Genomic DNA, 12,419 nt, shown 5'->3' on the forward strand with positions numbered 1-12,419 from the left:
TAATTAATAATTCAATTTTAATATAAATATTCAATATGACTAAACAATTCAATAATATAAATAATATAAAATGTGAAATTTAATTTAATAATATAAATGGTAGATATAAATAAAATTATTACTATTTATGTTTAGTGATTTTTTTGGATAATTTTAATTTTTATTTAAGAGTAAAGGGTGAGAAGTAAAAGTTTAGGGGGAAAATAAAAAGTTTTGGAGAATAAAAGTTTGAGGGAAAATAAATAGGGAGAGTAAAATTTTGGAGGGAAAATATTAAAAAAAATTGGAGGGGGAGGGTTTGGGGTAGATGAGTGGTGGGATGGGAAGGGAATAAAAGTTTTAAGGAAAAAGTGAGAGTAAAAATTTTGGGGAAAAATAAAAGGTTTTGAGGGTTTTTGGGAGTAAAATTTTGAGAAAAAGTAGTTAGGAGAGTAAAATTTTGGTGGGAAATAAATTTTGGGTAGATTGAGGGGTTGGGAGGGGATAGAAGTAAAAGTTTTGGGGGGAAAGTGGGAAGGAGTAAAAGTTTTGAGGGAAAAGTAAAAAGGTTTGGGAGTTTGGGGTAAAAATGTAAAATATTATAGTTTGATATTCGAATTATTCGAGTTATTCAAATTCAAAAACCCAACTCGATTCAAACTCGAAATTTGAAAAAAAAATTCGAGTTGATTCGAATAACTCGATTAACTTGAATAACTCGATTCGTTTAACTCGAAATTTGAATTTTTTTCAATTTTTTCGAGTCGAATCGAATTTTGCTTACCTCTAAAGGTACTATTTCGGTACATAATCCCTTTGACATACCATTTTAGTATATTATTTTTATTTTTATATTATTCAAGTAAAAAAGCCGTGAGTTAATGCCGAATTAATTTATGACACCAAATTAATTAATAACATTATTAATATATATAATTAATTGAGATAATAACTTGTAAATATTAAAATAAAAATGTATAAAGTTCATTAAAATGAGAATTAAAATTTTATTAATCTTATTAGTTTTGATTCAAATCTCACCTTATATATTTTTAATTGATTTTTGATTTTTGTAATGAAAAAAATTAAAATACCCTTAAATAATATAACTTAATTTAATTATAAATAAATATTTTTGTAATTTTTTAATCGGTTAAGAGTGAGCAGTAGATGAAAAATAAGGAATTAGGGACAAAATTTCTGTTTTGGGTTTTCCAAGATTGCCTTATCATAAAAGGGACACGTGTTGTCGTGCGAAAAGATTTCGTTCAACAGCTAATTACTGCACCTTGCAGTGACAGATGACAAACTCAAATGCAAAAAAAAAAGGATAAACGTAAAACGACATGATATAACAGATAAAACGACATTGAACTTCCGTGAATACCTCCTTTAGAGAATATCGTTTCCCGTAGCCCATAGCTTATTGAAGCTCCTGCTTGCTTTCCTTTGCTTCAGCAGAGCGACACAAACGAAGAAGAAAAGAAATATAATAAAATAATTTCAAAATTATTTACATAAATATGGCGTTTGGCGCCAAAAAGGTGGGCCATGTGGTCTCTGGTATTGGTGGCAACGGAATGGGCCAGATTTTGGCCGCCATGGCCGCCGCACTCTTGATTCGCTTGTTCTCCGGGCCTGGCCCAGCTAGCTTGCCGGAAGATGAAACCTGTGAAGAAAACGACTCCGTCAACGGAGATGATGCTCCGCCATCAGCTGGCAAAGTTCTTCCGGTCACCATAACGTGGAGGAACATCACATGTTCCCTCTCCGATAAACACTCAAAATCAGTAAGTAAATAGTAGTAACAGTTTTCCTCTGTTTTTTTTTTCCCTTTAATTCATTTATTGTTATGCATTTTTGCCTGGCTTCTAAGAAGATGCAAAAGGAAAATTGAAAACATATTTGAGCTTCGAATTGAAACTGGAAATGGTAGGACTTGTTTGTCTTTTAAATATGATAGTTATTTATTTTACGATAGGTTCGCTTTCTGCTTAAAGATGTGAGTGGAGAGGCAAAACCTGGAAGATTACTCGCCGTAATGGGGCCATCAGGATCAGGAAAAACCACTCTGTTAAACGTTCTGGCGAGTCAGATTTTGGCATCACCGCGGTTGGCGTTGTCAGGTCTTTTGGAGTTCAATGGAAAGCCCAGTTCAACTAAAGCTTACAAGTAATGACATTATTAACTTTGAAATCATTAGAAGTGTAGTTTATATATGGGTTTTGATGGCATTTATAAGACTGTTTGTTGGTTCTTGTAGATTTGCTATGTTAAAAATTTGAAAATCTAGGGATGAGGTATAAACCTATAATAATTGAGTTGAATATGTGACTACTAGCACTATAAAATAATATATAATATATAATCACAAGGTAAAAAGTGTTAGGTATCCCATAATGATAACAAAAGGATGTGAGTATTATAATCTTAATAGACCCATGACATAAATATGTTAGAGTGTTATAATTACGGGAACATTCATGATGGGAACTACCTATGTGAGTAGGAGTGTGGTCGCTTCTAAGAGCTTAAGAGTTTGGCTCTGACAACACTCATGAAAAGAGGTTACATATACATGACCGTAATACTGTGCATTGATTGGTGTTGGAATTGTTGTGTGCGATGTGTTCGGTTAGTCAAATGGAATAGCTGGTTCAAAGCATAATTTACCATGCAATTTCGATTAACTTGAACATGTTTTCACTAAGTGAAAATTTCATCGTAAGACATCTTCATTTATGCAATCAATTTTCAAGATTATCAAAATCTAGAAGCGACCCAAAAGTTATGCCAATTGGTTATTAGCTAAAAGTTGTCACTATTTATAGTGATGAGTTATGTCTCTTGTTACTAAGAGTTATGTTTCTTAATTATTAATAAAGAGTCATTATTATTCAAGTAGACTCTATTGATAATTATGTTTATTGTTAAAAGATGTGATTATCCATTGGATAAAAGAGACATAAGAACTCTCATAAATAGGAGTGAAATTTCATTTGCATGTACACCAAAAAGACATGGAAGTAAAGTTTCTTTCTATTCTTCCACCATCTTTTATATTGTTAAATTCTTTATAGAAATTGATATCCTTACTGTGCTCCGCTCAGTGCTCAATGGATTGTTTCTGTCAAGTGCAAAACGTAAATAGTCATGGGATATCTTTGAGATTCATTTGCCGTAACTCTTTTGCACATCATAATATAGATGGGGCGAATAGAATCTTAAAGAAAGTGACATTGATACACGCCTTGAAACCTGTGTTAATTTCTCATGAGTTCATTTTTATCCCCCACACACTAACTTTTTGATGGCATTTCTAAGACTGACTGTTGGTTCTTGTAGATTTGCTTATGTCCGACAGGAGGATCTTTTCTTCTCCCAGTTGACAGTTCGAGAAACATTATCTCTTGCTGCAGAACTTCAGCTTCCAGAGATATCTTCCATAGAAGAGAGAGATGAATATGTGAACAATCTCTTATTTAAGCTAGGCTTGGTAAGAATAACTTGATTTCTGTATGCTGGAGATATATGAAATTGTGAGGCTTGCAGACATATTACTTTCATTGTCTTAGCTGCCATTTGCTTTACATAATAATTGAGAGAGAGAGAAATTAGCTGCTTCACTGGAACCTATCAGCTATGCTACCACCCTATATTACTAATTGTATGATCTTTGCTTTTGGGTTAATACAATGTGGTAAGAAAGAGGTTTGCTCAATTTATAGTCAATTATCATTAACATTTTTATCCTGATACAGTTTTTCTTTCTGGGTGATCTTGTTATTCATTCTCCAAAAGGTCAGCTGTGCCGATTCAATTATTGGTGATGCCAAAGTTCGTGGGATCAGTGGTGGTGAAAAGAAACGCTTATCATTAGGTTGTGAACTGATTGCAAGTCCATCTGTCATATTTGCTGATGAACCCACAACTGGTATGCATGATTAAGCATAATGTAATCTTCTTGTAAGATAGCTCTTGTTACTCAATCTTTTTCCTATGTTACATTTGATCACATTATTTCTAACTGGTTTCTGAATGCTTAACAAAAACCATCCATCATGATAATATCTATGCTTGATTAATTGCCTCCTCAGTAATTCCGAATTGCTATCATCTGGTAATGAATGTCAGACACCTAAGAAGTATTGATAGAGCATGTGGGGTGCAAAGAAAAAAAATGTAGCCGAGAGTGATAATTTCCTGAAGTTCTTCATAAAACATCCAGAAGTGACAATTTCACATACCATGCCATGTCCAAATCAATTAGTTGCAACCTTTATTGTAGAATAATCAGGGTTTTCCTGTGAGGTTGATCTCAGTTTTTCTAGGTAATCTTGGAACACTTAACTAAAACCCATCTATCATGTAATATCCATGATTGCCCAATTGTGTCCTCAGTTATTCACAATTTGTATCCTAAAGAACTAATCTTAGACTCCTAAGAAGCAATGATATAGCATGTGTGGGGTGCAAAGTACAAAATGTAGTTAAGAGTGCTACATTTTGGAAGTTCTTCATAGAATTTGTGCCATTTATAGAGCATGAACAAGACAAAATTCGATTTTACATACCGTATCATGTCCAAATCAATCAGTTAGACCCTAAACCTGAATTAGTGTATGGTCATTAATATTTTTACCAGAGTTGATTTTGGTTTTCCAGTTAGACCCTAAACCTGAATTAGTGTATGGTCATTAATATTTTTACCAGAGTTGATTTTGGTTTTCCAATTTCTTCTTGTGTATTCAGGACTTGATGCTTTCCAAGCTGAGAAAGTAATGGAAACTCTCCGCCTGCTTGCACAAGATGGTCATACTGTAATTTGCTCAATACATCAGCCTAGAGGTTCAGTATATGGTAAATTTGATGACATTGTGTTGCTAACAGAGGGCACACTTGTTTATGCTGGCCCGGCACGTGATCAGCCGCTGGAATACTTCTCCAGATTTGGGTTGTTATCAAACTTTGCTCCTGTTAATTATGGAATGCAATGTCTGCCTGCATGCTATGATTCTTTATTCAGTCTCAATAAATTTAATTCTGATTGTCTGATTTTTATTGACTGCGACTTGTGAGGAAGAGACATGTAAATATCTTCTGTTTAAAAATATTTAACCTCTGAAAAGGTGCATTGTTGGATTTAGGACTAAACTTATCCATCAAGTTTACCTGCTAGGAATCCCGATTAGCATCAATATTACTTGTATGCTGGATGAGATTTCTAATGTAACTCTAGCACTCCTATTATGCTTGAAATGTAGCTGCATGTGTCCACATCAGTCAGCTTAAGGAAAAAGAGAAAAAGAGAAAAAATAGATATTTCCATGGCCTCATCATTTACCAATATACCGTTAATATGTGATACTGACGCATCCCTTTGCACATGATCTTGTGGACTAGTTATATTTTTCATTTTGTTTATGGAAGTGGATGATCTAAATATTCTCTTTCTCTCTCTCTCTCTCTCTCTCTCTCTCTCTCTCCATATATATATATATGTTGTTTCATTGATATCATAATTAAACGGCTTTGAGAATCATGAGCTGGTTTTTTTCCCCTCTGCTTTTGTTTGCTTTAATAAACAAGCTATTATTTGAACTCTGCATCTAGATGGAAATTATCTTACAACAAAGTACCAGAATCTGAAATGATGAGACTTATTCTTGAATATTGATTAATCAACAGGTACCAGTGTCCAGATCATGTAAATCCTGCTGAATTTTTGGCTGATCTTATATCCATTGACTACAGTTCTTCTCACAGTGTCTACTCTTCTAAGAAAAGAATTGATGCTCTCGTTGAAGCATTCTCAACACAGTCGTCAGCAGTTCTTTATGCCACTCCTCTTACTGGAAAGACTGGTCCTAAGCAGGGCATGAAGTTTGGCAAGAAAATCGCTGCTAAGAGGAAAGGGGGATGGTGGAAACAATTCTGGTTGCTTCTAAAACGTGCATGCATGCAAGTTGGTTTTTCTACTATTTAGTATAATTTTATGTCTATTTAGTTTTTATTTGATATCTTTAAGGTTTAAGGACATGATAGAATATAGGAACAATCATTCCCTTAAATTCATTGGTTTGATTAAGAAATTGTCGTAATTCATTTGTCTGATATTTAGCTGCTTCATTTTACCCAGTCTGGCCAAGCATTCTAATGATGTAATCAATTTCTAACATCCAGTGTTTTATTCATTCCCTGAAGCCAGAACAACAATGAAAAAAATAAAAGTCCTAAAATCAATAAAATCATTGTATAACATGTTAGTCTCCTTTTGTGAGGTTTTTTCATACAAGTCTTGCTAATTTCATTTTTCTTTTACTTTGTGTGGCTGTGTGTGTGCATGTATTCAAAATGATCATAACTTCTGTTCCTTTTTATTCTTTGACAAAATGGTTGGCCAGGCTTCTCGTGATGGACCAACAAATAAAGTTAGAACTAGAATGTCAATTGCATCAGCTATAATATTTGGATCTGTTTTCTGGAGAATGGGAAGATCTCAAACGTCCATACTAGACAGAATGGGTTTGCTTCAGGTATGAACCCTTTGGTTTCCTTAAAATTCTTGCTCTCTTTTCTGCTATAAAATCGCGACCATGCAATTTTTGCAGTACATGAAGTCCCTTTGATCCTACTCTAGGCTCTGATTTGTGTTTTTCGTAAGAAAGTGGACCAAAATGAATGGTTCAAGTGTTTTTGATGGGGGAGGTTAGTGGAGGGGAATTAGATAAGTGTGGAAGGTATTGAGGACAATTTTTCTTTCTGACCATGCCAGAAACTGATGCACCTGATAAATGGAAATGAAGCCATTTGAATTCTATACCCTCGATAAAAAGGGTTTTTAGGTTATTATGATTATTATATTATTTTTATTTTAGCAGTTTGTTCCTCAATTCCAGTTGGTAGTTCAGGTAATGAAAAAACTGGCTAATTTCTAGCTTTTGCTGGCATTGGCTGAAGACCTCCATCCTCTTCCTATGGTGCCATAGCTCAAAGGCACTCTTGAGACCACATTCTAACTCCTGAAACTAATGAACCATACCCCTTCCTAAAACTTTATTCTCTGTTGTTCTACAAAGTATATGATGTTCTCATATTTGAAAGGCAGCATATTTAATCATCTACCATTCTTGAAGGGTGACTGGTGTCGAGCAATTAATGATATATATGTGATTAAGAGATGTAAGTCTTGATCGTATTAAAGTTCCTTGACACTATTCGCATCATATGTCCTGTGTCAGGTTACTGCAATAAACACAGCAATGGCAGCTCTCACAAAGACTGTGGGTGTATTTCCCAAGGAACGTGCAATTGTAGACAGGGAACGTGCTAAGGGATCTTATGCATTGGGACCCTATCTTCTTTCCAAATTGATAGCTGAGATACCTGTGGGAGCAGCATTTCCTCTAATGTTTGGTGCTGTGCTCTATCCCATGGCTCGCCTTCATCCAACCTTTTCCAGGTCTTTTCATTGCCTTCCATAATGAGGCTCTTTATATTGTTTACACTAGAAATAGGTATGTTGCTCTATCTACAAATGTCATGTTTTGTTGAAGTAATTGCTTACCACATGCCTACCTTTTCTGAAGAAGATGAAGAAAAACACGAAGAAACAATTATAGCATTTTCCTCAATGATGCATAAAAAACACATAATTTGGCTTATGATTGTCGAGGTTGAAATCTCTGACAATACCAATTGAGGCACTAATATCAATTGTTAGTTAATAATTTGGTCAATATCATGGTGATTTGGTGAGTTGACCTTGGAGTTTGATTTTCTAGATTTGGAAAGTTCTGTGGAATTGTGACTGTGGAGTCTTTTGCTGCATCTGCAATGGGTCTGACAGTAGGGTCCATGGTCCCAACCACTGAGGCAGCAATGGCCTTGGGACCCTCTCTTATGACAGTCTTCATCGTGTTTGGAGGGTATTATGTAACTGCAGATAATACACCAATCATCTTCCGTTGGATTCCCCGTGCTTCTCTAATAAGATGGTAAATAAACAAATACTAAACTCTGATAAGGCATTATTTGATGATAAATCAGCACCTTTCTTGTTTGTGCTTTAATGATGATAAGTCGCATCTTTGTTTACATGCTTTCAGGGCTTTTCAAGGGCTTTGCATCAATGAATTTACTGGTCTTAAATTTGATTGTCAGAATTCCTTTGACATTCAGACAGGAGAACAGGTATGGAGAGAATATAATTCCCTCTATCTGAAAGAGTGTCCAGCTTTGACAAGACAGAATTATAAACAAGAAAGTTATTAACTTAAAATTATAGCCTAGTTCCGTTTCTCAAACCAAAGTTACTATGATGAGTAGTCAGATTCTTTAACTAGAAACTACAGCAACTATTATTATTGAAGATTTGTCAGATTAATTTGCTAAGTAAACGAGAAAACTACATGATTTCCTCAAATTTAATGTGCGTATATATACCTACATATGCACACAATGTGCTTAACATTTCGTACTAGGACAAACTTGTCTGGATAGCATGGCTAATTTAGATGGCATTACTGGGGTTAAGCAGTCTCATGATTTCCCTTTAGTTAAATGTAGTCTACGATAAAATTCTTGTTTTCTTGAAAAGCGCTCTCGTGAAGCTTTCCTCTTAGTCTATCCTAATTCTCTTTTTCTTGCTTTGTCCAGGCACTCTATCGGTACTCCTTGGGAGGAACATGTATCAGAGATACAGTTATAGCGCAAAGTAGAATTTTGTTGTTTTGGTATAGTACCACTTACCTTCTCCTCGAAAAAAACAAACCCAAATACCTGCTGCTAAAGGCGCCTGCATCTGAGCAGATTGAACCAAAGCTAAAGCTTGAACCTTTATTAGAAACCGACCAACCTCCCCCACTCAAACAAGTTGAACAAAATCAGCAAGTTGAATCAACTCCAGTAGACCAAACTGAACCATTCATCCTAGAAGGTTTGTAAAAATTTAGGCATTAATGATGTTACAAGAACTAAGAGGTGCTACTATTTATTGATTTATGTCATACAGGTGCTAAGTAAAGGAGATATCTTTGCAATAAAGGAGGGTCTCATGCATTTTCGAGCTACATTTACATCAATGGTATACTTTCCCATGTAAAATAGCTCGTCTGTAATGGATCTTTATGACGTCCATATGAACCATATCTGTGCTACACTTAACAGATATCTTTTGTCATCTATTGTCTAAAGAGTAGCTAAAACCAGGAAAATGTAGTTTTCGTAATGCATGATGCTATGTTGAAACTATCCTGGAATCATGAAACTTTTAGGTAATATATCATGTTCGAATCTCTACCTTTTAGGATGTCGATTTGGTTTGATTTCTTGGTCTCTTATTGAACGTAATAGCTATATGTAATATATGTTAGCAATGTTTCACTGGATTATAGCAAATAAGGTTAATAAAATTATGGGAAATTAGAAATTAAAACCCCTTTATAAACTCAATTGTGCTGTAATTTGGTAACCCTGAAAACAAAATCCTTTTTTTGTCATCTTTCTCATTGTGATGCCCAAACCGAGAAGAAGAAATGGAAAAACCCAATGTGTTGTCGGTATGCTTTTGTGGGTTGTCATGGTCAAACGCTCATGATGTTTTTTTACTTGGTTTGATCCACCAATTGGTAATCATGGAACTGTTGAAGAAAACCAGAGAAAGAGAGAGAACGTTTGATGTGGATTAGTAGCTTGATTTTTACTCTAGTCTTGGTTATACATTATGAAGTGAAAGGGGAATAAATGAGTGCTTTTTGTGGGCTTTAGGTTGATGTTGCAAACAAGTTTGGGGTTCGACCGTACTCTTTCTTAATGTTTTTGAATTGTAGGGGCTATCTGCATAATAGTTAATTTTGCAAATGTGTGAATCTAGTGTTGAAATTGTATTGCAATTGGACTGCATAATTGCTAATTTGAATTTTTTAAGTCCTACTATTATGTAATTTCTTTTTATTGGAGTGAGTGCATAAGTCTCATGCACCACAAGTGAATAATAATTATGGAAGACCTGTAAATAAATACTAATAATTTTATTTACACATCAATCATAACTATTATAGATAAATATTAATATTAATAACTCTTGGATATATGATTTTGGGTTTAAGGATTTAGGGGATTGGGTCTTGGATTTAAGGTTTTACTAAAATTATTAATATTTATTTATATGTCGACTATTTTTTGTTTTATCTAATGATAAGGTATCATATTATTATTCACCAATGGTGCATGAGACTCATGCATCGACTATGCATCAAATATTCTTCCTTTTCTCTAAGTATAAGTTTGATTGAGATTAAAAATGTAGATAAAAAAAATACAAAGAATTATTAAAATAATAATTTTAGTTCTCAATTTTTATATGTTTTTTTTGTCAATATCACCTTAATTTTATATAAAAAAATATAAAAAAATTGAAACTATTTAAAAACTAGAAAATTATATATAAAAATTCTAAAAAAATAAAATATCGAAAATGTGATGAAGAACTAATAAGTATGGGAAATAAAGAAAATTATCATTCAATAGAATCCAATAATAATTTTTTTAAAAATCGAAAAAAGAAGAAGTTATACCATTACATGCTTGCTTAGTGTTTCTCAAAACCAAATTAGTAATATCTTCAAGTCAAGTTTCATACTGCTAAAGAACATCTAGAATTGATATTATAGAGATTTGTCAAATTGACTTTGATGCCATTTCATTAGCCAAAAAATAAAAAAATATTCACAAAAAAATTTAAGACTCGAATCAAATTTTCAATTCATTTAAATTATTTTCCAAGTCTAAATTGTAAAAATAACTATATTCTGATTTTTTTTTATAACGAAAGAACTATGTCAAGAAACAAAAGAAGTAAAAAATAAGAGAACTAGTAATTTTGCTAAATGTTTTTAATTTTTTATATGTTCTTTTAAAGAATATGTATTGTATATTTCTATATAGATAATACAAAGAGACAATTTTGGAGGGGTTAAAATTTTTTCCCTCATTTTCTCTCCCTTTATCTATTTTTAATTTTTTTTATTTACTTTAATTTTAATTTTTAGAATTTTTAAATTTTTAAATTTTTAAATTTTTAAATTTTTAAAAAGAATTTCAATTTTATCATTTTATATATAATTAAGGTCATATTGGTAGAAAATATAAAAATTGATGATCAAAATTTTTATTATACCAACTAAAAGAATGTCGCTTAATAATCAATGGCAAAAAAAAATTAGAAACTTTAATAGTGAAATTGTAACTATTTTAATTAAATGATCAAAATAAAAACTTATCTATAAAGTGTCTAACAATTTACCTCAAAAGGAAAAAAAATACAAGTTGACACCTAAATAAAAACACACCCTGTAATCTTAAAACTCTTAAAAAAACAACATATATTGCAGTAAGGACACTTATAAATTACCCAAAGTTTCAATACACCACAACCAACCTCAATAAAAAAATAAAAATAATACTAAGAAAAACACATCCTTTAGCATCACAAAATATAACTTTATTATCATGGTAAAAATATTATGGAAGCCCTTGCAGTAAAAGTTAGATTACATTTTATTTTTACTAAAAAATGAATAAATTAAAGAGCAAATTGAACATTTCTATAAAAATTTCATCTATTTCTATAGTTAAAATCTAGTATAGCTAACGGAATAATTAGATAATTACACATTGCATGTCACTTATATCTTGTGGTGACATACATAAATCAGTTTTTAACAGTAGAAATGAATAAATTTTTAACAAAAAAATTAATTTGCTTTTTGATTTAATGTACAATGATACTTTTATCAATTCTTCACTTATAAGTTTTAAATTTCTTATGATATTTTTCCTATGGAAATATTATAAATATATACTGAAAAGGTGATTAAATTTATTGATTCAAGGACTCTAGTTCCTTGAGGCTTGATGGGAAATTTGGCCTCCCACTTTTGAATACAACCACTTGACTGTCTCTCATTCAGTGGATCTATTTTACTCTCGTTATTGTTTAAAGGAATGTTATTTGACTCATTTTAGGCTTCCACCTAACCCAACTGATGTTTTCTAACTCAAATCAAATCAAGGATGGTATGAATTAGAGATGTCACATTATTTGTATCCATTTTTTAATAGTTTAATGCCACATCAGTATTTTTATATTAAAAAAATTAAATCTAAATAAAAATTTTAAAATTCAGGATGAAATTACAGATTTAACACTAAACTATTAGAAATAGATGATGTCCCTGTTTCATACAATCTTTTCTCTCAACTTGTATGCTAATGCTAATTTACATTATTTAATATTTCCTTTAACAAAAGTTAACTAAAAATGTTATTAATTGAACTTTCATTTTAAAATAAGAAAGATTAAATTCTCTCAATCAAAATTAAAACAGCTAAATTTCAAAAATCCAAAAACTATAATAACTAAAGCTAGAGGATGGTGG

General features: G+C 32.2%; 1 protein-coding gene across 1 annotated transcript; it reads left to right on the forward strand.

The window, feature by feature from the left end:
- Positions 1-1,234: 1,234 nt before the first annotated feature.
- LOC107922192 (ABC transporter G family member 7) lies at positions 1,235-9,289 on the forward strand. Its single transcript, XM_041087315.1, has 12 exons — positions 1,235-1,769; positions 1,961-2,151; positions 3,325-3,475; positions 3,781-3,913; positions 4,732-4,933; positions 5,668-5,944; positions 6,384-6,515; positions 7,221-7,441; positions 7,764-7,976; positions 8,088-8,172; positions 8,638-8,917; positions 8,993-9,289. The coding sequence occupies exons 1-12, from the start codon at positions 1,503-1,505 to the stop codon at positions 9,001-9,003; spliced, it is 2,163 nt and encodes a 720-aa protein (XP_040943249.1). The 5' UTR covers positions 1,235-1,502; the 3' UTR covers positions 9,004-9,289.
- Positions 9,290-12,419: the final 3,130 nt, after the last annotated feature.

Source organism: Gossypium hirsutum, chromosome D01 (assembly GCF_007990345.1).
Source record: "Gossypium hirsutum isolate 1008001.06 chromosome D01, Gossypium_hirsutum_v2.1, whole genome shotgun sequence".
Lineage (NCBI taxonomy): Eukaryota > Viridiplantae > Streptophyta > Magnoliopsida > Malvales > Malvaceae > Gossypium > Gossypium hirsutum.

What these genes read in the sequence shown, in the direction of transcription:
- LOC107922192 (XM_041087315.1), top strand. Translation starts at nt 1,503, where the DNA reads ATGGCGTTTGGCGCCAAAAAGGTGGGCCATGTGGTCTCTGGTATTGGT. An exon ending in CCGATAAACACTCAAAATCA is followed by an intron (nt 1,770 to 1,960) that starts GTAAGTAAATAG and finishes ATTTTACGATAG; the next exon opens with GTTCGCTTTCTGCTTAAAGA. An exon ending in TAAAACGTGCATGCATGCAA is followed by an intron (nt 5,945 to 6,383) that starts GTTGGTTTTTCT and finishes ATGGTTGGCCAG; the next exon opens with GCTTCTCGTGATGGACCAAC.